At 39.7% G+C, this 24199-nt stretch overlaps 1 protein-coding gene across 4 annotated transcripts in view; it reads right to left on the bottom strand.

Annotated features, from left to right (window-relative positions):
* Nucleotides 1–24199, bottom strand: part of TBC1D8 (TBC1 domain family member 8) — a 49177-nt gene that overhangs the window by 12357 nt on the left and 12621 nt on the right. The window contains exons 1-10 of one of the 4 annotated variants that reach the window (XM_088051084.1): nucleotides 23528–24044; nucleotides 22645–22800; nucleotides 18045–18163; nucleotides 16487–16715; nucleotides 12590–12830; nucleotides 5063–5270; nucleotides 3692–3886; nucleotides 2269–2451; nucleotides 1736–1886; nucleotides 474–688 (exon numbers count right to left, since the gene is read on the bottom strand). In XM_088051084.1, coding sequence (XP_087907210.1) covers nucleotides 474–688; nucleotides 1736–1886; nucleotides 2269–2451; nucleotides 3692–3886; nucleotides 5063–5270; nucleotides 12590–12830; nucleotides 16487–16715; nucleotides 18045–18163; nucleotides 22645–22800; nucleotides 23528–23585 — 1755 coding nt within the window. In that variant the 5' untranslated portion in view covers nucleotides 23586–24044. Of the gene's footprint in view, nucleotides 1–473; nucleotides 689–1735; nucleotides 1887–2268; nucleotides 2452–3691; nucleotides 3887–5062; nucleotides 5271–12589; nucleotides 12831–16486; nucleotides 16716–18044; nucleotides 18164–22644; nucleotides 22801–23527; nucleotides 24045–24199 lie in introns of those variants that run through there. The other 3 variants (XM_014249320.2, XM_088051083.1, XM_088051082.1) reach the window with 3 other exon arrangements.

The following is a 24199-nucleotide window of genomic DNA, read 5'->3' as shown; positions in this document are numbered from 1 at the left end:
TTCTCATGTTAATCAGAATTCAGGGAGCTGGCCAGCTAGACAAAGTACTTTCATCATTTATCATGAGTTTTGGAAGAAAGTGGCAGAAAGGTTCATTAAGCCTCTGCCCCAGTGCACTACATAAATCTCATCTGTGCAGGCCAATTCGCCCTGCACTGCTTCCAACTATTGTCCAAGAAATGCACTTTTGAACAAACAGAAGCATGAGAAACAATTTTTTCCCCTCCTGTAATTATAAATGCAGTTTGCAAAAAGCTGAAGGAGTATCATTGGTAGGATATGAGCCTTTTGGTGAGCCTATGTACTTTTCCTCCAAGGAAAAATGGTATTTAATATCTGAAGTTATGTACTTTTCCAACTAATAGGGCATTATTTATCAAAAGCACCATTAAAAACACTCTCATGAACACAACAGAGAGTGGGAAGAAGGGCAAGAAAAAGCAGGGAGCATTATTCCGCTGGGAATGTCTCACCTGGCAGTATCCTATTTTGGGGTTCCTGTGTGCATACGCCGTGAGCACCCTCCTGAGGGCAGCTATCCCCGTCTCACTCTGGAAGGCCGGGTGCTCGGGCAGCGAGCGGTGCAGGTCACGCTCGATCTCCTCTGTTGCCATACAGCACTTGCCCATGGATGCCTCCACCAAATGTATGTAGTACCCAGGATGCGAGGCGAGATCCGTCTCGGCGTCTGAAGGCAGCAGGAAGGGAGAAAGGGGAAGATGGGAGAGGATAAGGACGATGCTAAACTTAAGTGCTGTGGGAATTACTGCTCAAAAGGGTATAGGCAAGATGGTTTTCCCCAAGGTCTGTGAATATTCAGACCTGAAATACAAAGTCCTAGCAGAATACATGTCTTGAAAACTAAGTATTAGCAAATCTTACACGAAACAACATCATTCAAAACACCTTGATTGAGCAAAAGATGTCTCCAGCAGAAAGTATTGATTTGGGTTGAAAGTATTGGTTCAAGACCATCTCATTCCAACCCCCCTGCTGTGGGCAGGGACACCTTTCACAAGACCAGGTTGCTTAAAGCCTCATCCAGCCTGGCCTTGAACACTTCCAGGGATGGGGCATCCACAGCTTCTCTGGGCAATCCCTTCCAAGTGTCTCACCATCCACACATATTACTGGGAGAAATGTAGTCAGCACTGTTCACATCCTTCAAGGAGGAAAAGCTCCACATTTACAAATGTCTGAATATGCCATATATTGGATTGAGGACTAAACTTGAGATCATATTGTAGGCACACTTTGGCTCTGCCATATCTGTCAATAAAATGAGTTGTTTTTTCCATCTCCAGTTTCTGTAAGCCCTGCCAACATTCAACAAGAAGCAGAAGCAGGTCTGCCAACTTTAAGATTGTCATTATTTTGCAATAATCTGATTTGTCTAGGGCTAACTCAGTATTTACACTACAATCTAATTGTTGCTTGAAGATGAACATTGTTTTATGAAAACATGATGCTAATTTTAAATTACATTGACTACAAAGATGTTATTTTGATTCTTCTGTACATCATATGATATCATCCTGAGATAAAACTTTTACAGATCTACCTGGGTACTTCCTTGCATATATTAGTTTAGTTCAGATCACATCTCTTCCTTAAAGTAGTATCACAGGCTCCATGTAAAGGACATTTAATTGCCCTTGAGAGATTTCTTGCCTAAATGTTTTGCCTTGCCCAGAATCAGATGATGCCTACAGCCAACATTTCTAAGCATGCCCACCTGAGAAAAGTAGCCAGAGTTTGCCTCTTAAGGATTCAGGAATTCCCATAGCAACAAGTTTTCTGATTTTTTCTGTGCGAAACATGCACACGGTTCTGCCATACTCTACAAAATGGTCATCCCACAGGCTCTCTTTGATTTGCTCCCTAGACTGGGAACAAGAAGATATATTTCAAAAAAAAAATCATGTACATGTGAGAACTGGTAAACAAAAGCATTTCACATATTAGAAATTCCACAAGGTATTCCATTGCCAATGGAAATGGGAAGCTTGTTCTAGGGACTTCGACTTTCCCCACTTTCCATATCTAATTCACCACACAAGGATAAAAAATTAAAAATATTCACCAGAATGAAATGGGAAGAGAGAGAAGAAAAAAAAATCCATGCAAACAGAAAAGTTTTTTATCCCATTTCTAACTTTTCTGACCAATACAGAGTGCATTTTACTAAAAATGCCTGTCTGAATGTAACCCCAGCTTTTTTAAAAACAAAACCTCAAACTCCTACAGCTTCCCCCAAATGTTACATACCTTTCCAAAATCAAGGCCTGATACTCCTGACTGATGAAAGTCTGACCTTAGTGCTTCTGCATTGAGCAAGTAATTGTTCTCCTTTTCACACTCACTTCTCTCTTTCCCTTGTGAAGCCTCTGTTCCCAGACAAGCAGGCTCATCATCCCCCAGTGTGCTGATGGATGGAAAGGCAAGGCTGTTCTGCAAGGCAGAATCAAAGTGGTAATGACTGCAAAGACTTAGAACTACATCCTCAGCTGCCCTCAAGACACAGAGCTGTGTTACTCTTTGCCTTTTGCATCAAAACCTTTGTAACATTTCAGGAGGAAAGGTCTTACTCAAGACTTTATAAAAATTGTCATTCATTTGCATGTCAGGAAAAGGGTTGTTACTTTAAAACAAAAGCTATTAGCAAATTCTAAGTGTCCTTGATGACAAGCTACCACTCTTCTACTGTTATGATTTGAAAGACAAATTCACAGAACAATTTAGGTTGGAGAGGACTATTGTTTTCAATCCCTCCTGTTCAAAGCAGGAGCCCTCAGCACTGGTTGCTGGGGCCTGTGCCCAGTAAAATTGAGCAGCTTTAAGAAAGCAGAGTGCACTGCTGCTCTGGGAGGCCTTGTCCAGTTCCACCTAACCATGAGAGGAAATCTCCCTTTTTATCTATTTGGATTTTTCCTTGCTCAATCTTGAGGCTGTGGCTGCTTGTCTTTCAACTGGCATATCGAAGAAGAGTTTGCCTTTATCTTCCAGCTCCCCCATTATTTGGCAGAAGACAGGCTGAGGAAGCCCTGCTCCCTCCACCTCTCCTTAGAAAGCATGTGCTCCAGCCCCTGACCACCTTACAGCCCACCACCAGACTTACTCCAAGTTATCAATGCTTTCCAAGTGTAATGCAGCAGAGTCAAAACTGGACACAGTACTCCTGATCAGCCTCCTAAGTGCTGAATAAAAGGGAATAGTAACATTCCATGGCCTGCTGGTTACAATCCTGCTAATACAACCTGGTATGGGGTTGTCTCTCTGCATTCTAAGAGCACACTGCTGACTTACAGGCTCGACTTGTTCATGACTCCTCCACCTTTTCCACACAGCTGTTCTCCAACCAACCAGTCCCCAGCCTCTCCTGTCACATGGGCTTATTTTGCCAGGTTTCACATCTGCTTTTGTTGAACATTGTGGGGTCTCTGTCAGCCCATTCCTCCAGACTGCTGAGGTTTCTGTGAAGGGCAGCCCAGCTGCAGACCATAGTCCCTGCTCTCCCCAGCATGTCAATCACAACTATGCTGTGAGTATCCTCTATCCCACCATCCAGGTCTTTAAAGCTGGTATCAGGTAAGCACTGGCTCAAGATCAATTTGGGGGCCTCCCAAAGGTGGCAGGACAGTGGAATAATGGATAAACATATTGAATTAATAATAAAATAAAATTTCAGTACCTGATTGTTATTTTTCAAGTTGTTGCAGTGCAATGGGTTGCTGGAGTTCACCTCTTTTAACCTCTGGAGCAGGTTCTCTACCAAAGTATCACGGTCCTTCAGCTCAATGAACTGAAAGGCTGTCTTACTCCTTATGCTAACAATGATGGGATTAGGGAGAAGGCTTGTGTCCTCCATCTTCTCTATACTGATTACCTTTTCCAGAGACATTACAGAAAACACATCAGGCACCACATCCACAAAAACATATTCAAATATTTTACGTGTACCAAAACACAGCATTTCATATGCACTCTTTAAATGTGGTTACTCATATTGGCTTTCCTTGATCAAACACATCCTACTTCCTGAAGTTCATGGTCTTTCTAGAAGCTCAAAGCAGATACCAAAAAGTATCTCAGATGCTTTTTCTTTTCCTAAATTACTTTGCATCCCACTTCTAAACAGTAGACTGAGGTAAAAGATAAAAAAGGGTTAAATTTTGATTTAAATCATGATTAAAAAAAAAAAATTATAAAAGGATCATCTTGATCAAATTCAGGGTGTGGAGGAGGAAATTTGCTTTCCCACCTTTGAAGATGGGGAAAAACAGTTGTTTTGTTAATTTTTTTAAAGTATACAACACTGTTCTCATATTGTTTTCTGTTTCTGCAACAGTGGAAGGTAAGTTGCTACAGTTACAATATGATTTGGCTGTTACTCTACTATTAGTCCAGGATGAAAGGAAAGCCTTAATTAGAGATCATAACAGCCTTGTATTCACAACAGATTAGACAGGTGTTAGCTGACAGCTTCCTTCTCCTGTTCTACTCCCACCATCTTCCCTTATGCCCTCTCTCCATTTAAACTTGTATCTTAATTCCATGGAAATTTGTCAGCCCATCACTGCATCCATAACATCCCCTTCTTCTCTCTGGCCTACAGCTTGCCAAAGTACCTACAGGTTTGTTAAAGGTTGTCTGTGGAGGGAGAGATCAATACTTGTGTTGATCCCAGGCAAGGATGCTTTTGCATTGCTGGAATGGGTCAAAGCCAGTCTCCATTAACATCAAGCTGGATGTACGTGTTTGTGGAGCTGGGAGAGGAGCCCTGTCTGAGTCTTGGGCCAAGCAGACTGTTTTGACAGTGTTCTCTCCTGCTGCAGTGTCCATATTTCACTTCAAGGATCATTTTGAATCACCTGTATTTTTAGGAGCTCAGGCCCTAATGAGTTCCAGAACAAGCTGTGAAACAATTCTGTAGGCAGGATACACGCAAACATCCTATTCTTTTTCATCAAACACTGCTGTGCAGATCAGTCAAGAGGCAGCAAAGGCTTAGGGCAGAAAAAGGCAGATAAGAACCCAAAGTGAAACAAACAAAAAACTCTACCTCTCTAAGTGGGATGATAACAGTGCAGCAACCATTTTCTTTGCTGGCAAAACAGATATATCTGTCTGAAGTATACATCCTCCCTGCTGTGTGACAGCGACTGAACGGCGTCCAGAGAGAACAGTTCACAACTTCATGCAGCTTCTCCTTCCTGGGCAATCTGAAGAAGGCCCGAAAGAATTCATTCTGTGCTCTGGCTTCAAGATCCCTTAAGAAAAAGCAGCAAGAACGAATCACAAGATCCTGAGAGCCAGGATATACAGTGTAAGGTTAACTTTTCTTGTTGGCCTCACCAAGAGCAAGGAATACAGAATAAAAACACCATGCACAGCAATCTTCAGTGCCTATGTGAACAGAGCACTATATAAGCAATTTTGAAATATGTTAAGAGAAAAACATTATCAACTGCTTGCTTAACAATAAGGTCAAAAACAACTGGTATAGTAACTAGGAAGGGAAAGGACATTAATTTGAATCAGCTGTTTCACTGGTTTGGGGTCTTTTTAAATTATTTTTTTAACCATGCCTTTTCTGTGTCTGCTGTATGACTTTACAGACTCCAAGAGTTAAACATTTCAGTGACCAGGAGATAACTAAATCTTTCATTTGATGAACACATACTGAGCAATGGAGATTAGCTTGATGTTTCTTGTTTCCTTCCACAGTAGCATTACCAACATCACCTCAGGGACTTGCACCTGCACCCAAAAGTAATATATTTTCTCAATGACTACTTCCAAAGAGGTCAGTAATAGAAGTGTTAATGATGGTGGCATTTACATGATGGAATCCTTAACTTGCAGAGGTATCAGCCTCAGAGAGACCTCAGAACAGCTTCAAAATGCAAAACAGTTTCAGGTCACTTACAGACTCAGTTGAGAATAACAGCACCAGCAACACTCAGTTTGAACTTGGCCTCCTTCCAGCCACTCATCCACATTTATGTGGAGAGAAAAGTTTAAATAAATGAAACTTTCATTACTGAGCCATGGTTATACAGACTTGGCTTTGGGACTTATTTTTCTTCTCTTTCTTAATGAAGAAGCCTGTAGTAATTTAGAGAACTATGCAATTACATTATAAACAGGCCATGGCTATTAGCTCACCAAAAGCAGCTCCAGAGACAGTAGGGCTTAAATTCTGTAATTTTGTTACAAGTAATTTTTTCCCAGTATGATTCACCTTAGAGAAAAGAAAAAAACAAAAAAAAAAAAAAAAAAAACCTTGATTTTGTGCCACTGAAAGAATTTAAAGTGTGGGCCGAAGTGTAACAGGGAGTGGTACCTTGGTGCTGTAAATCCCCTCTCCACTCCTTCCTTCACCCTGCTCTTCTGCAGACACCTTCCCTCTACCCCAGCACCCCAGCCCTGCTGTTAAAATATAAGCTGAGACAAATAAAGCCACTGCTTCATTAAGTAAATTAATTGTTTATTTGGGTTTCAGGTTTTTTTAATTTAGTTTAATCCATAGAAAAAGACATAGCCATGTGAAACAGGGAGGAAGACAATTCAGAACTGAGACCTGAGAAGGGAGGATCTGTATCTGCAAGCACCAGAAAAGACAGAATGCGCTCAACAAGCATTCAGCTTCTGTTTCCTTCTCAAACATTATCTTCCTTAATAATATTATCCAAAGAAAGCAGACAAATAGTCTCCTGTTTTTTTGCAGAGAACAAAGAGAAACCCTCTTTGTGAAGAAAGACAAAAAGGTTGCTCCTGAACTAAAATTCCACAGCGAGAGCAACTCTGATAAGTGCCTGCAGCGATCTGCTATTGTGACAAAGCTGGATCAGGATATGCCTCCTAGTTAACTCACCACTAAAATATTTTCCATTTCTGCACAGCACAGATGAATGCTGCTGATAGCATCTGCAGTCAGGTCTGGTAGAGCTGTGCTCTCCTGCTATTGTGCTGAAAGGTAAGAGCCTCCCTGCATCTACTCAGTTGTGAAGATTTCACGACCTCTATGTGAAAAGAGGCTTTATACAGAAGAGTGGGACCTCTATTGAGGCACATGGCTGTTATTTCAGAACTCACTATTTCCTATGCTCCAAAATCTGAAGCTTCTAAGTTTTCAGGATTTTGCTGCATTTCTTGAGGCTTTGGACTCCACATGCAGGGCCTTTCAGACAACAAACCACAGGATTTTAAGCAGAAGAAGAATGACATTAATCACATCTGAAACTAAGTTCACCAGCACTGTATCCACTGCCACTCACCCTGTACCCATGGAAGGCTGCCAACCCCAACATCCCTGGAACTGCCTGTCCCCCCATGACTCACATAAGGCTCACACAGGGACACCACAGAGAACACAGCCAGGACTGCCCCAGAAACAAGTGCTGAAATGGGCCAGACTGCTTAGAGGAAGGACCCCAAGATGAAAAATGGTAGCAGAGGGATAAGATGCTGTCAGCACCTACCACTGTGGGCTCAAACAAAAGGTTTTATTCCAAAGTTGAACACCACAAATATATTTCCTGTTAAGCAAGTAAATTGTAGGGTTTAAAGGCTTCCCTTCATAAACACAGCCAAACAAAATTAGACTTGGTTAAAAAAATCCCCAACCCTACAACTCAAAAAAAAAACCACAAACAAATTTAGCTCCTAAAACAAGACAGGCAATTGTTTAAATATGATACAACAAAGATGGCCCACGTCACCAAGTCCTACAGCTTCCATTTAGAGTTTTACAAGTCCTCCAACACTAAACAAAAATGTAATATTTCTTGCGATTTGCACCCCTACCTGTGTGAAAATTTTTACTCTTGCTTAACAATTTCCAAGTCAGTTTGGTTTTTAAGCAAATGCAGCATACTGAGTGGTACTTCACTAAAAAAAGGAAAGCTATCATTATGTAAAAATAATGCTTATTGAATATTTACACAAGCATTAGAAGAATAAAAGGCAGCAAGATGCAACTGCCTTGTTCCCTGCTTTTCGAAAAACTCAGCAATTCCTTCTGAGTGCAGCTCCCAACTTGTATGTTATGGGATCATGGACTGCCTCCAACTCCAGCACTTCAAAGCGAATGACAAGCCTGAACTGCAATAACGCCTTGTGCATGACCCCCACATTACCTTCCAAGAGTTTTAAATTAAAGGAAACAACACACACAAGATGAATAAAATGCCTAAAAGGATCAGGGTGCTCAAAATGCTGTCCTCACTGTCAAATGTTTTTTCTGTGGTTTATATCCAGCAGAAGCCAACTTGGCAAGATTTTAGCTCTGCTGAGTCACTTGTTGCCTATCTAAAATCTAAACAGAGTTGCAGACCTCTTGTTTTAAGAGAAAAGATTACTAGATACTTCTTGCTATTGAGACTTCAGAAAGTCAGATACTTTGGAAATAACACATCCAACAATATATGTCTTGTTTATTAGAAGAACTGATATATTCATATGGGAAGAAAGGCTTCTTCTAAGCAAGCCAGGAGATGTTATCTGAGAAGAGCCAGCATGGACTTGTCAGGACACATGTAAACTGAACATTATTCCCTCACACAGCAGGAAGACTAGACTTGTAGATGAAGGAGCTGCAATGAATGTTTTAGCCAAAATTTATAAAAGTCTTGATATATCCTCTCATGGAACTAATAAAACTAGAAGTGACAAACTGTTGTACCAAGACAGTTGCAAAAAAGTACCTCAAAACACAGCCCTTCGGGGCTTTCTAATAAATTAGAAGCTTGTATCAAGAGGACCCCCTTGGGAATCTGTCCTAGATTAGCTTCTGTTCAATGTCTTCATCAGCAACCTGTACAATGGATCAAGAGCTTCTTACTAAACCTGCACTCAATGCAAGGCTGGTGGAGGCTAATGAACATAACAACAGGATCAGGTTCAGATTAATATTCACAAATTTAAGGGATGTTGTGGGAAAAAAAAAATACAAATATTTTCAGCTGTACATCATAAGCTACACAAATGCAGCATGGAGATTAACTCCACCAGGAGCCATCCCTTGGGGTTACACAGGATCACAAGCTGAATAAGAGCCAACAGCATTGTGCTCACAGGAGGAAGAGGAACACTGGCTGGGCTGCAGAAGTGCCTGGCCACCAAGATGCAGCATGGCAGTCCCAGAACTGGCAAGGTTTCTGGGGCAATCCTATGTCCCTCCACCATGTGCCTGGCCCCACATGACATCAGTGATGAATGCCCAAAGAGTGACCAGAATGGCCAAAATCCACACTGATAAAAAAACCCTGGTGGAAGTAGGGCAGTGCAGATTAAAGAAAAAAAAAAGAAGATGCACATCAACCTCCAAATACACAAATGATTGCTCTAAAGAAAATGAGCTCTTCTGATCTCTTCAGTATTACTGGGTAGAACAAGAAGCCACAGACTGCCAAAGTGTGGAAGATTCAAGTTTGACCTCAGACTTCTAAGTGACAGAACAGTGAAGTACTGGTATGGATCCTGATATGCCCATTACTGCAAATCCTTAAAAACACATTAGGCAATCACAAAGAGATAACCCAAACCCTACCTTTTGCTACAGAGATGCAATAAAAGGAGGTTCTTTCTAGTCACATTGTCCTTGTTGCTCAAGGTTTAAAGCATTCTCAGATTCCCTCTCTGAAGGTTATGGAGATTGAAGTGACAAAAAATGAAACTACTCAGGATATTTCAAAGTTTCCACTGAGCTTAGATCAGTGTTAACAACCTTTGCCTTCATATGAAGCCAAGTCATTCTCATTGGTAATTCACAGTTAAACATGAAGAAAAGAAACTGATGTGGTTTGAGCCTGGGAAATCATATCACACTGTTGAAACCTTACAGACACCAGCACTAAAGCTTTTAAATTGTGGGTTCTGCTGTGGAGAATTTCTCACTACATTTGAAAAATGCAATGGGTATCTTTGCATCCTGAAAGAGACGGAAATTAGAAGTAAAAGAAACCTATACCAGAGACTATTGCAGCCTTCTTTTTTAAAATTAGAAATAGTTACCATATGTGTTCCAGTAAAATTGTATGGCACATATATATGTCTGCAAGAAATGGCATTTGTAGGTACCAAACACATCAGATCTACTTTGCTTTTTATGGTGGTTACCTCAATTGCCACTAATCCCTTTGTAATCCATTTTTCTGTGCCTTATTATTTCATTAAACAGTGCAAAAAATTGCATACTGACTTGTTTGACTCTGGCCATGATATAATTTGTGTCACAGGCTGTGGGCCTAATCCCATGGCCACTCTGAGTCCCATCCCTCCACTGCTCAGCAAGAGTCTCAGGAATGGCAAAGGTTTATGGTTTTCAGACTGTAGAATATACAGATCGTGATAGCACTGAAAATGTATTTTTTTAAAAATAAATTGAAACAAGCCTTTCACAAAAGAAAGCCTAACATACAAAAGCCTTCTACAGCAACTTCATTAATTTGTCAGAGCTGGAATAGTTCCAATGATGTGTGTGTCTGCTTTCATTTTCACAGATTATTATTTGCTTCCAAATCACGTATAAGAATTAACAATGACAATTATTAGAGGGAATGTGTTGAGAGGAATATAATTGTTCTTATAGTACTACAGTGGCTTCAAGAAAAAAAGCAGCAACCAAAACTTCATACACCAAAAAGAGTACAACAACCCCCCCAAAACATGTTAACACTAAAAACCAGTTTATCCACTATTCAAACTACAGTCTTGCTTAATCACCTTACATCAAAGTGGTTGCTGAAGTGGGACAAAGGGCACCAGAAACAGCAACTTATCCATCCACTACCTAATTCATGCAGAGGAAATGGGATTTTGGTATCTTCCATGTTTCCCTTTCTGCCATCCCAAGTCACAGAACAGGTTAGAGAACATCTTGACCAGGAAATCTGCAGTAAATATATTTTTGTCCTTCCTCCTCCCTCTGTTCCTCTGACTTTCTTTTTTCTTCTTTAGTTGGAGGGAAGGAGAGAGAGAACCTGTTTGAATAAGTGTGTGGGATGGTTTCTCTTGCTTGACTGCTAATAGACACACTACTTTTCAAAAATGCCACAAGGTGCTGACAAGTTGATTCCCTGAGAGCCCCTTTTATAGCATATTACTAAGCTTATACTTTTCTTTACAACTGTAATTTTACTTTCTTTCCGTTCAGTTAGTACCCCTGATTCAAAGACTATTTTGAGAAGTGACAATGACAAAAATTTGTAGATGCTGAAAAATATTTCCCCCTAGCTTTCTGTTACATCTCCTCTGGATTTCTCTTCTTGCATCTAACTTTTCAGCCCAAAAGCAAGAGGAGGGAACAATGGTAAAGCATGGAAAGGGGCTGAGATACAACCTATCACAGACATATTCTACATTAGATAAAGTACATATCCCAACATTCCTTGAGCCAAAAGCCTGCAATGTTAAAAAAACCATGCTACATACACAGCGTAAAAACAGTGGTAGTTCTTGTATTCCAAGAAACCCTGGCTATTAAAAAAAAAAAAGCCTGCAAAAATGTTTCTGGTTGCTCACCACTCAAGTGAATTCTTCAATAACATCACAGACAAAATCCTGGTGTCAGTGATTTTCCTTACCGTGTGTACATATGAAATTGCAGAGGAAGTCCATTTTATTGTTTTAAACTCCATTATGAAACTTTGCAGGTGTTTAGCTGAGATACAGGCCCACCACCACTGTAAAAATGTCCCTCAGAAACAATAAAATGGCTACTGGTCTCTCTTTTTTTGCAAAATGATACCATGCACTCCTTATGTTTTAGTCAGGAAGCAAAACCTGGGTGATTCCCTTCACACACCTGGCAAAGGGAGAGGAAGGAAGAGCAGGAAAGGGCATGATTCAAGAGGAGATTACCACTCCACTCACATCCCATTCAGAAAAGAAGTATTTTAAATCAGCACCTTAACCTTGATGCCCCAGGCAAATTCCAGTTTGGGCTATTCCATCCTGCCCACCTAAAATTCCTCAGGGCAGCTTCCCTCCCCCTTTCTTGAAGCCGCAAATAAACCACAGAGTTGTGTGTTGAGCTACCAGCAGAGAAATAGCCATCAATCTTCCCCTGAGAGCCAAATGCATTTCTGTAGTGGGAGAGGAATGCAGAGATGCATTTCAGGGATGCAAGGGGTAGAGCTGACAATAGCAATACCACAACTGTGTATTTTCTAAGTCCTATAACTGCTTGCTAAATTGGCTATGGTAATCAAACTTGTGGGAATTCCATGTTTCAGGTGTGATCAAAAGCAGTAATTCTAGAGAACTGAAGGCACTAGGAAAGCCTACACCTTACCAAAATTTTAAGCTAAATAATGCTGCTCTTCAGGGACGATGGAAATCCTTGCTGCAATCTTCCCTTCTATGGGAACAGTACTTTTGAAACTTGGTGTTGTTTAAGGGAAGAATACAAAGCTGAAAAATGTATCTTACATACAAATTAAAATACACCTTTTGGGTACACCATAACACATTATGAAGTCTCTTTTGCATCCAGTCAAACAAAGCTTTGAAATCTCACGCAGTTAACACCAACCTATGAAGCCCACTGTTGAACCTCTGCTCATACAATAGATTAGCTTTTTACCTCTTGGTAATCTGAGTAGGATCCTGCAGGCCTGGATCCAGTTCAAAGATTTCATTATCCAGTAGCCTTCGGAGCGTCACATCTGCCAGTTGCTCCATGATTCTGAAAGCCTCAGCAATATTGAGGAACGTGGAGAAGTCGCGCTCTTTATTCGCTGTAGTGACACGGACTGTGTCGGTCATGAAGACATTGGAGGTTCTTTCCAGCTTCTGGACCTCAACCCAAGGAATGATAAGTTTCACTGCAATCCAAGAGAAGAGCAAAAGTGGGTTGGAAACTTTGCTTACATCTTTCGGATTTGGGAAACAATCGAATTCAGAATGAAATGCAAACCAAAGAGGAGAGAGAGAAATTTTTATGGGCAAGACCAAGCACATGCTGAAATGTCTGTTTTGACTCTGTATTCAATCCCACCCACTCCAAAAGACATGCCTTTTTCAGAATCTCTCCCTCAAAGTTTTAACTATCTTCACAAGAAATGCTAGACTGGGGTGTGGTCCTTCTGCAGAACATCTGTCATATGCTGTGCTCCTAACTCCTTTACAAGTCATTTCTGCAGCCTGCTTCCTCGCCACCAGAAGAAACAGTTCATCTCCAGAATACAAAGGTAAGAGGGAAAGGCTTTGTAATCTCCTAGAAAAAAAACTATAGGCAGGTGGAAAACCAAGTACATGCACAGCTACTTTAGCTTTTAAAGTAAAGCTAACTCCCATTCAAAAGAATGCTTTTTTGGAGACTGCTATATAGTGCAATTACTACTATAAACAAGACATTAAAAAAGCTGCCTAGGCATTAGGATCTTCCCATTTTGGTTACTTTTTACTGAAAGACGCATAGGCACATCTTGCCCTAAACATTAACCATAGTCAGATTTGTATATAGAGAACAAGAAGTGTACAAGACTGTTCTCTATATTAAAGCTGTTGAACCATATAAATACAAGTGGCAAACAGAATCAGCTTACTTTAGATAACTACTGCAGGATGTTACTTGCCTCTCACATGAATCTCTGGGTAGAAATTAGGCTGGAAAGGACTTTAAAATAGATTCAATTTCTTCTTAACTGTTGGAAGCTTCTCAGACTTCTCTGTGCCAATAACATCAAGACTACACCCCCTAACATCCCTAGCTGGTCTCCTGATGCCAATAAAGCAATAAAAAAGGCAGTAATAACAAACATTGTCATATATATACGACACTTATCCAAGATCATTAATTACCTAAGGAGCTACCCTCAGCAAGTTTTCTGTGCTACATGAACCACAGCTGTCAAGATTATTTGCAGATTACATTTTTTCTTACTTAAATAAAGCACAGCTGCATCAACATGCACAGACTGTTGCAAACGGTCATAAAATCAACTGTACCAGCCCAGCCAAGGGAGGAAAGATTAAATAATGCCGTAGCAACAGCACTGCTGTTCAGGCAGGTCAGATCCACACAGGCTCTACAGTGTTGGTTACAGAAAAAGCACAACAGCCTGTACAGGACCCAAGCCACTGATAAAAGGTATGAAGTGTTCAAAGTTTCAGAAAAACACAAATTTAATAAAAAATGGTGAAGAAAGCTTGGCACACCCTTTCAAGATATCTGATGATCTAAACCTCTGAAATCCTACAAATACTTAGAGGCTTAGATAAAAGGGGACTTGTCCTGGAAAAAGATTTCCATGGAGTTTATATTCACATAAGCCGTAAACTAATTTTATGAGAAGTTGTAAACAGGTTCTAAAATTGCATTCCAGGTCACTTCAACACAAAATGAAACAAGAAGAAGGGAAAAACCTTGCCAGAAGTAGAAGACTTTACACTTTGCCTATAAAGAGATTTCAGTCTATGATTTGGGGGGATTTTTATAAAGGTAAAACACAATTGAGAACTAATTTTATCACAATTCATATATTGGTTTTTTTTCTCTGTGTAGTATTGAAGAACGCAATAAATGTGACTTTTAGCAATATTTTCAATACCAGATTTAACCAGATTTCATTTGTGATTGCTACCTGAAAAAAACAAAGGCAATGAATCACTTGTTCTGCATGCAATCAGCATCAGCTTCTCAAATAGTAACTACCAGAACTGTATTAAATCTGGATTATTCCCTGTAACAAAAATATTTCATAAACATGACAAAACACTAGTTTAGAAACAGAAGTAATCTGCTTTATCACAATCAAGGAAGTGAGAATCATTTCAGCATATATGCTGCTTCCCACTGAGCTAGGGAAGTTTGTTTAACCAAAAGAAAATTCAGAGGGATTTCTCACATTTCCATGCAAATGTATGGGAACACAAAGCCAATGCATCTGACTACACTGGTGAATGAACAGTGTATTTTCCATGGTCAAAATAAAAAGTTGCAAATATGTAATTGTTTACTTGGTTTGGTTTTTTTTGTTGATTTTCATAATGAATATTATTAAAGATATGAGAAAAAAATTCTTCTTAAACAATACAGCATGATATAGTATTTCCATTATCATTGAACAATCTATGATATTGCATAAACAAAATTTTTGGAACCATATAAAGGGTTTTTTGCTCTCCCTCCTCCTTCCATCATTATCTATCATTAATAAGTATCATTTTTGCATTGCATGCTTTGGCAGAGAGGTTATCTCAGATTTAATGAGAGAAAACCTGCAATGATAATAAGAAGAAATTATTGACAAAGGATATTATTTAATACCAGCCAGAGAACAAGAAGAATACTAAACAAGAACTCGCATATCTAGTATATATCAAGAAATTCCATTCTACTCTTCCCAGCAAAACTCAACTTTTATTTTGATAGGGAATAATGAACTTAGCTGCATTTCAAATATAACCCTTCCATCTTTTGCTGATATCACAAAATAATTGGCTTGAAATAATATAAGGGAAGAAAGGACGTCCAGCTCTAAGCATGTCTTTGTATGTTTTCAGTCTTAGAAACTACAAGTTACTGTTTTTCTTAAGATGCGCTTCATTTTTAAACCTGCAGTTACATCTCAATATTAAATCCAGATGGAATATGGCAAAGCTTTCCTAATTGATATAAGTGACAAAAACTTCTATATTTACAGCAGTATAGTTCCAGCAGGTTAAACAGGCCTTAAAAGGCTAGAGGTTCATGCACAATTTTATTAAACAGAGAAATTCTATAGATTTTAAATGGCTGCATTAATTTTTACCATCTTATGTCTGTTACTTTCATTTTTACCTTCTAATATCTATTCTGACAGGCTTTTCATTCACACAATTAATTATATAGAGGGAACACCACAACCAAATCCTTAGAACTTGCTAAACCATCTGAAAGTCCAAAAAGCCCCAGGACATGCTTATTGTGACCTTACTGCACTGGTACTCAGAAACACAAACAAATCCCTAACTCGGTGCTGTTTTTCCTGAAAAGCTCTCAATTCTCACCCGGTTCTCCAGGGCACATTCGTTTTATGCTTCCTGGGCTATCTTCAGGCAGGCAGCTTGACTCAGGCTTCCCTGGCTCCACCAGCCCTTCCCCTACCACCCTGCAGCCATGTGGTGACTCTGCCTCCCTGCCTATGGGAGGGACCCAGCCTTACTCATTGTTTTCAGCACTTAAAGACTCTATTTTAGAACTTGTAGGAGGTCTGCTACATCTTAAGGTTGTTTCACCATGCCAAAAAGAAAAACCAGGTAACAGGTCTTGTGTGCTCTTGCAGTGTCATTTTTATTACCGGATTCATATTAAAACACAAAGGCTGAAGTGAAAACTAAATTAAACCGGATTTTTCATCTGAACAGGTAAAAACTCAGAAACTAAACTTCAGAGGTGAACTAGGCTTTTCATAAGAACTCTGGGTATTCTTGCTTTTAAATGTAGTTACATTTATATCTCTCCCCTGCATAAGATTTCATATGCATTTACACTTACATTCTTTGCCCAGGAAGAAGGAATAAAAACAGAGATGATTGATACTCAAATAAAGCCAGCCTTGCCGAGGAACTTTTCCTTTCCAACAGCAACAGGAATAATAGGTGATCAACTTCTCTGCTTCAGGAAAATTAAACCTGGATTCAAATTTCACCAGGGCTTCTCGGAACTTCTCGGGGTCTTCCTCCTGCTCAGCCAGCTTGCTGCTCGTTTCCTCTGCAATCAGTGCCTGAGTCCGGAACAAGACCACATGTCAGGATAAAGCCATGGTGCTCACACTCAGGCAAGTTGCTACAAGCTACCCATTCAAATTTTAATAATGCAACACTTTCTTACAAAGAAACTCCAGTCAATTTGCAATTTTCACAAATGAAGAAATTTCTCTGGAGCTTGCATCTATCATACATTTTGAACGCTCACAAAGCAAGACTTTTGGGGCCTTCTTTTCCTTATATACAGTTGTTTAAATGAGTCTGGCAGAACCATATCTCTGCAGTTTGCCTATGGTTTATGATTGCTCTTATTTTGTATATACAGGGTAAAAGTAGTGTAACAGTTGTGGATACTGACCAGTCCTATTTACCTATGAAGAAGCAAAGCAGTCAGATGTGTCAGTAACTTGGAGACATGCTTGGAACTGTTACAAATACGGTTTCAAGAACATCTACATAAATATAATTAAGATTTCAGATTTTTAATAGCGGTATTACAACAAAGAAGTTAAGTATGCATTGCACCATGCTGACAAATAAGCCATATGTTACAGCACCTGGCAGAGTTTGCAATTACCAAGCAGTCCTAATACACTAAAAGTTTACAGAAGGTACGAGGGTCCAAAGCCTGGATTTAACATTAACTACTGAAACCTGAAGCATTTCAAATATGTGCTAGGTAACAGGCTGTCACTGTGTTATCAAGAGAGAATAACTGTATTTGGTTATTTCAGTGCCCTTAAGACAATATGTCTTTTTTTAAAGAAAGCAGGATAAAAAATAGGATTTGTACAGTGATGATTTTGGTTTTGTCCCCTTCCCCAGGTTCAGAGCCCACAAAGCTCACAGCAGCAAGGTTGAAATTCACCAAAAGCATTATGTTCCTACAAAATTTCCAAACTGGGAAAGAGGCTAGGGGGCGAAGAGCATCCCACTAAAACTCCTAGCAAGGAAAAGCTTGTAACAGCAAGCCACCAGTGAACCCACACTACCATCAGCATCACCAAGCTCCTCTCAGAGTAAGTACTTCACTAAAAGCAGAGCTCAGGACACCAGGCTTTCTAAGTCACTACCCAGAAGCCATTGTTATTTTTAATCTGATTTATGGTCACAAAATTCCCTCAATTTTAAAATTCTTTAACCTTCCAAAAGGAAGCTCATTTCTTCAACCCTGTGGCAAATCAGCAGCTTCATGTGCTGGCCACATCAGGTGCAAGAGCCACATAGAAGAACAAGTAATATTTATATGGTCAAAACCAAGGATGAGTGACAACAACTTCATGACGTTCTTCTAATAAACCATATGTAATGGGGCAGGGAGGGTGAAAGTGAGACAGTTTCCTTACCTTCACTTTCCCTTTGACAAAACTAACAATATCTTCTTTATTGTCAAACACAGACAAAGTATGAAGCAAGTTTTGTTCCAGCCATTCCCAGTGCTGGTTTATTTCCTCTGCAGTGGCACCTAGAAAAGAAAAAAAAAAACAAACAGTATATTGAAACTAATCCAAAAAAAATAAAATTGAAAGGAAGGGGAGAAAAAAGTAATAAAATGCACTATTTCATAAATTCATTACAAGAAATTGAACTTTCAACCTCAGAATTCTTAGTAGCAAACAGGTAAAAAAAGTCTCATTCATAGCAGCATAGTTACAGAAAAACAAAAATCTCACTGTTTTAGAGAATTAGTTTTAGTGCTTATAGCTTTATCTTCTCAAATGCTCTCCAGCATGCCAGCAAATGCTGCATTAAAAATCAAAGCAGAAAAAACAGCAAAACTTCATCCTGAGCTGCTAGACTGTGGCTTATTCTGACACAACGTTCTCTAAGTGGCCACTGGAAGCCTTTGATTTATGCCCTGTTCCCAAAAATCCCTGATCTTCCTCTCTCCCTCCCTCAATGCACACATGCACACACACCCCACACACAAACACATGCACACTCTTTGAGAGGAATACAAAGCCCTCTATAATAAATAAAGTACCTAAAATAGAGTTTGGTTCAGCAACACCTAAAGATTCTACAAGAGTACATTTCTAAGTTTGGGGAAGAAAAAAAGCAAACAGAAATATTTGACTAATACAGCTTTTCAAATCTTTAAAGCTTTTTTCTCTAAAGATTAGAGGGGTTTGCTGGTTCCTTAAATGTAATGTGTTGACACTAACTCCAGAAATAACATTTCACTCATTACCAATTTGCTTTGGCTCTTTCTGCTTGAAACTGAATTGTCTCTGGTGACACGATGACAGAAAAGTCATAGCAAGATGGACACTATACAGGGCCATCAAGGGAAAATCTGACGCCTCCAGATCTTACTGGTCAGTAATTAGACATGATAGGTAAAAAAGTAAAGGCAGTAAAAGTTGCTTCTCCTAGTGCCTTGCTTGTGATAGAAAGAAGAGAAACAGCTGCATGAAAGAGACAAACAAATCAGACATGAATATAATAATAAAATAAATCTTAAATAAAAGACCCATTATCTCAAGATTTGTTTTGTGTGTACATTAGCGATGCATCATGTTGCCTCACAACAACAAAAAATGATAAATTTAGGTGAGGATTTTCCACTTCCCTCTGCTCTGTTTTCCATGCAGAATGCCAGCTGTCAGGGAAACCTTCCAACCTTTAACTTCCCTGACAGGAAGGTCTTGTAATGGAACTTCTTAAATATCACTAATTAAGGATAAATTTAAATTTAAAAAAATCATAAAATTAGATACACTTAAAAGCACTTTAGGTAAAGAAAACAAACTATATAAATGTTTAAGAATATTAGAAATAAAGTAATTTTGTACCAAAATGGCTGCACGAAGCAAATACTGAGATGAATTTTTATTTCTAAGCAACCTAAAAGATACCAAGCATATGGTCAAGCTGTTGGGCTGCCTTTTGTGAAGTAAGCAGTGAGCAAGATGCCTTTCATAGTAGCATCCACACTACTGGGACTGCTCTGAGCCTAGGCAGCAGCTATATCCCACAGGGGATCCTGCAATCTCTCCTGCCTCCCTTCAGAGTTTCTTTTCAAATACCAAAAGACCATTTTGGCCCTTTCAGTTGGTCAAGCAAACTCAACTTTTTGAGTCCCTTCTTTATTTCTATTTCTTATTTTAAAGTTGTTCTGTGATTTGACCCAAGCATTGCCAAACTCTTATTTCCACTCCTTATTCCTCTTCCTGTACTGATGTTCTGCACAGCATTTTATTCCACCTTTTACCCATCTTTTTCATTTGCTCATGCCAAGTGTTTTGTCTAACCACAGCCTCATTCCTCAGAATCTTTTCTTTAAACCCACCTTTCAGCAAATCCTTTGCTCTCCCTCGCCTAAAACCTATTTTGCTTGACTGAAACTTGAGTTTCTGTTTTGCCCATGAGCCTTCTGAACGAAAAGATTTCAAGTGGCTCTACACAAGGGGTGAGGTTAGCCTTTTTCTGTTTTTTTTTTTCCCTGTACTGGTATAACATGGTTAACCATCTGGATTAAAACATCTCTGCCAGAACAGCCATGCAGGGATCAGATTTCCTAGCACCCCTCTGAGATTTGCAAACGTCTGCAACAGACCTGACCCTTGTGTATATATTATCATTTAAGCCTACAGCTCCAGGAGCAGAGAACTGCCAACATACAATGCAAAATATCATTTTAATTAACTGCCTAATGACATGACGGCTATCCACAATTAAGTTACACTGGAGGACTGAAAGGAGTCCCTGAGGCTGCACCTTGCCCTCGCTATACTGCAGCAGGAACTTTAATTTGACTCAGTGCTCCTTCCAAAGCTCGTAGGAGACACCTAACACCATGTCTGTATGCATGAAATGCCTCACTCACACAGGGTAGAGCTGGGTGAGCAGTGTCAGCCACTTCTGTGTGGGGAATGTCCTTCTCTAGCTTCCCGAGAAGGGGTCAGGGTGATACTCCTCTGCATCCTATTGCCAGCTCCCTCCTGGACACTCATGTCAGGGTTTCACAGTAGTGATATTATTCACAAACAGCTTCTGTTGCCATGGTTCTTTAGTTCTGTGCAGCTCACTGAATGCTCTACCCATGCAGCACACAAAACAGACCCCTCTGCTTTCCGCTCTGATAGTATAAATCTCATTTTGTCAGGGATGAGCATCCATTCAGAAGAGCCAAAGAGAATTTTAGAAAACATTAATCATGTAAGTTTGTCTCAGCAAAATCCTTAGCCATTCCAACCCAGCAAGTTTGTCACTTGTAGTTCCTTCAAAAAAAAAAAACCCAAAATAAAACAAAATCAAAAAATCAAACCAAATTCTGTGTAACCCACAGTAAGAATGTGGGTGGGGCAAGGATCAGCCTCAAAAAGTACTACTGCATATGTTCAAATAATCAGGAAGCCACAAAAGCAACACTTTTCCAGCAAAAGCTGGCTTCATCACAGGACTCTAACAGCATGAAGCTCTTAAATTTCTCCATGAGATGGCATTACTTAAATATAAAAAGGAGGGGAGGAGGGATAGAAAGCACAGAGCAAGTGCAAAACAAAGAAAACCTAGCCAAAACAAAAATAGCCCAAATAGACTTTACCCAAGCTTCTTCACACACGCATCTGGACCAGGGAAAAATTCCCAGTATTAATGGGAAACATGCAGAGGGATCTCTGCTGAACCAAGGAAAAATTGCTGGATGAGCATGTACAGAGGAAAGGGTTAGGGTGAATATATAAATGACTCTTCCATTTAAAGGACTACTGTGTCAAACACTATCAATGACATGTCAACATTTACATTACCTAATTATTTCATGGCCTGATCTGTATAAGAAAGAATAGAATAGCATAGCATATTTTCAGTTAGAAGGGATCTACTACTATCACAGAATAGGAAAGTTTGGAAGGGACCACAATGGGTCATCAGGTTCAACCTCCCTGGTCAAGCAAGGTTATTCCAGAACACATTGCACAGGATTGTGTCCAGATGGTTCTTGAAAGTCCCCAGTAAGGGAGATTCCACAGCCTCTCTGGGCAATCTGTTCATTTAGTAACAGGCCTGTGTTATCCTTTGTTTTCCTTTTGTTATTGATGCATTTCAAGAAGCTCTCCTCGTTTTTCTTTAAATCCTGGGAATCATCTAGTCCAACTGCCTGACCACTTCAGGACTGACCAAAAGCTGAAGTTATTAAGGAGATTGTCTAAATGCCTCCTAAACACTGGCAGGTTTGCTGGGACATCAACCACCTCTCAGAAGGCATCCTGTTCCAGGATTTGGTCACTCTCTCATTAAAGAGATTCTTCCTAATGCTCCCCAGTCACAGCTTTGAACCATTCCCAAAGAAAAACTGCTGTAAATTTCAATGCTAGGATTTTTTAGATGGGAGCAGAAGGCATAAGAAAAACCCTGCACACTCCCCAATCAACAGCGGGATGAATGGAACTTCAGATGGTTTCTACTAGGTCATGGCAAGGTTGATGCAATTCATGTCAATATCATGTTCCTGAAGATGAGCTTGACTTGATAAATTGCAGAAACATTGCAAAAGGGATTAGGGCATAACAGATCAGCAATTTGACATTCCATCCCTCCCTGACAACTTTACCTCCTAAATCTTCAAAATATTCCAGTTATGTTTCATTACAGCAAAGTGTGTAAGCAAGTGAAAGACCAGGCTGGTGAAAGCCTAGACTAGGTAGCTTCTTGCTGTAAGGGACTATTACTACTTTAGGAAAAGATATGCATAGGAACAGAACCGCAGTACTTTGCAACAGAAAAAATTAATGCAGCAAACACCCCTCATCTAAACAAATTTTCCACTGAAACTTAATGTTCCTAGGTAACACTTTTTCAGTGATTTTAACTGGAGGTTAATTTGGTTGTTAAATAAGCTTTCCACAGGCACACAACTAGCTGCGGTTACCTTGAGCTTCTTGGACATGCAGACACTGACCATGCTCAGAATCGTTTTGGGGTTTTCTGTCTGTGACTCACCAATAGCTATGGCCCAGTAAACTTCTGATCCATTCAATAACTCACCACATGCAATGGCAGAGTAAACCTGTGAGCCTGGAACTTGGAGTAAAATTCTAAATGGAGCAACACGTGCATTAGAGTCTAACACGGCATCCAGGGCACCAACCAAGCGACCTGCAAAGGAAAAGGGGGGAAAAGAGGATTAATGCCAGTTTTCACTTCTGTAGCCTACAAGTTGTTTCACATTTAAAGCCATGAAATTAAAATACAGAATGTAACCATAATGATTCTTCCCCCAGTTTTATGCTGTGATTTACAGGTGTTCAGAATGCAAAAGGCAAACCAGATTAGAAGATCAGAAGCATATAGAATTCTCTGTGTTTCTGGTATTGCCTCATATATATGTATATAACCACAGAACTGAAGTGGAAAGACCTGAGGGCATCTTAAAAAGTAACTGTTCCAGCCCTGCTCTGAAGTTGGATAAATACACCTATGCTGTATTTGGTGTTCGTCTAACCTGTTCTCCAAAACCTGCCACAATCAAGATGCAACAGCTTCCCCAGGTAGCCTCTTCCACTATTTTCATTAAATATTCTTACAGACAAAAAAAAACCAACAAAAAAAAACCAACCAAACACCAAAAAACAAAACAATAAACCAACAAAACAAACAAAAACAACAAAACCAACCAAGCAAAAAACAAAACAACAAAACAAAACAAAACCAAACAAAAGCCCAAACAAACAACCCTATCCCAAACAAACAAGTCAACTACCACAGTCTTAAACTTTCTTGTTGGAAATTAATCTTACTCCCTGGAACATGCAGAATAATTGGCCACAGGCACTTCTGATATTAATGTTCAACACAATGAAAAAGTAACATCATGGTTTCCTACCCTTTAATGATCTCTCTTTTTCTGAAGAAACCCAAGTCATCTCTTCCTTATGGGTCATGTTTTTCAAACAGTGCACTGTTCTTGAACTTACACTGGAATCTCTCCAGTGACATGACACTATCAGCTGGACCTGATGCTCACTGCTTCTGAAGTCTCAGCCACCAGCAGAATGGAAAATCACCTCCTGTACCTTGCATACGTAACCACTGTATCCAAGAACGCTTGCAGCAGTATCCCACTGTAAATCAGCACTTGATTTCAATACAGACAAATTCATTCTGAAGAACGGCAGCAATTGCTGACCCCAAAAAGGACTTTCCAGTCTGGAGGACACCTGGAGTTCCTGGAGTTTCTTGTGACCCATTCCCCTCAGTGGGCAAAACCAAACTATCCATGAAAAAGTGCCATGATTTGCATATGCAAGCTGGCATACTGAAGTAACTCCAAATTGATTTATGGTGCTTACAAATAGCAATTCAGGGCAGCTTTATACTCAGTTTTCCTGTGCATCCTGCAGAGACACAATCTCCTAAGGAGAGGAATGGCAGAGAGTGAGGAACAGCTTTACCATGTTTGTTTTATCCCTAGAGTATCTAGGAAGTTTTCTGCAATACTTCTTTTTCGCTTTGCACGTGTAACTTTTTCAACCTGTTTTATTTTTGTTTCTTCACC

This window comes from Pseudopodoces humilis, chromosome 2 (genome assembly GCF_049639895.1).
Source record: "Pseudopodoces humilis isolate 2021_Gansu_Grassland_sample_001 chromosome 2, ASM4963989v1, whole genome shotgun sequence".
NCBI classification, from domain to species: Eukaryota; Metazoa; Chordata; class Aves; order Passeriformes; family Paridae; genus Pseudopodoces; species Pseudopodoces humilis.
The sequence above is the reverse complement of the archived record's forward strand: the minus strand, read 5'-3'. Positions and strand labels throughout refer to the sequence as shown.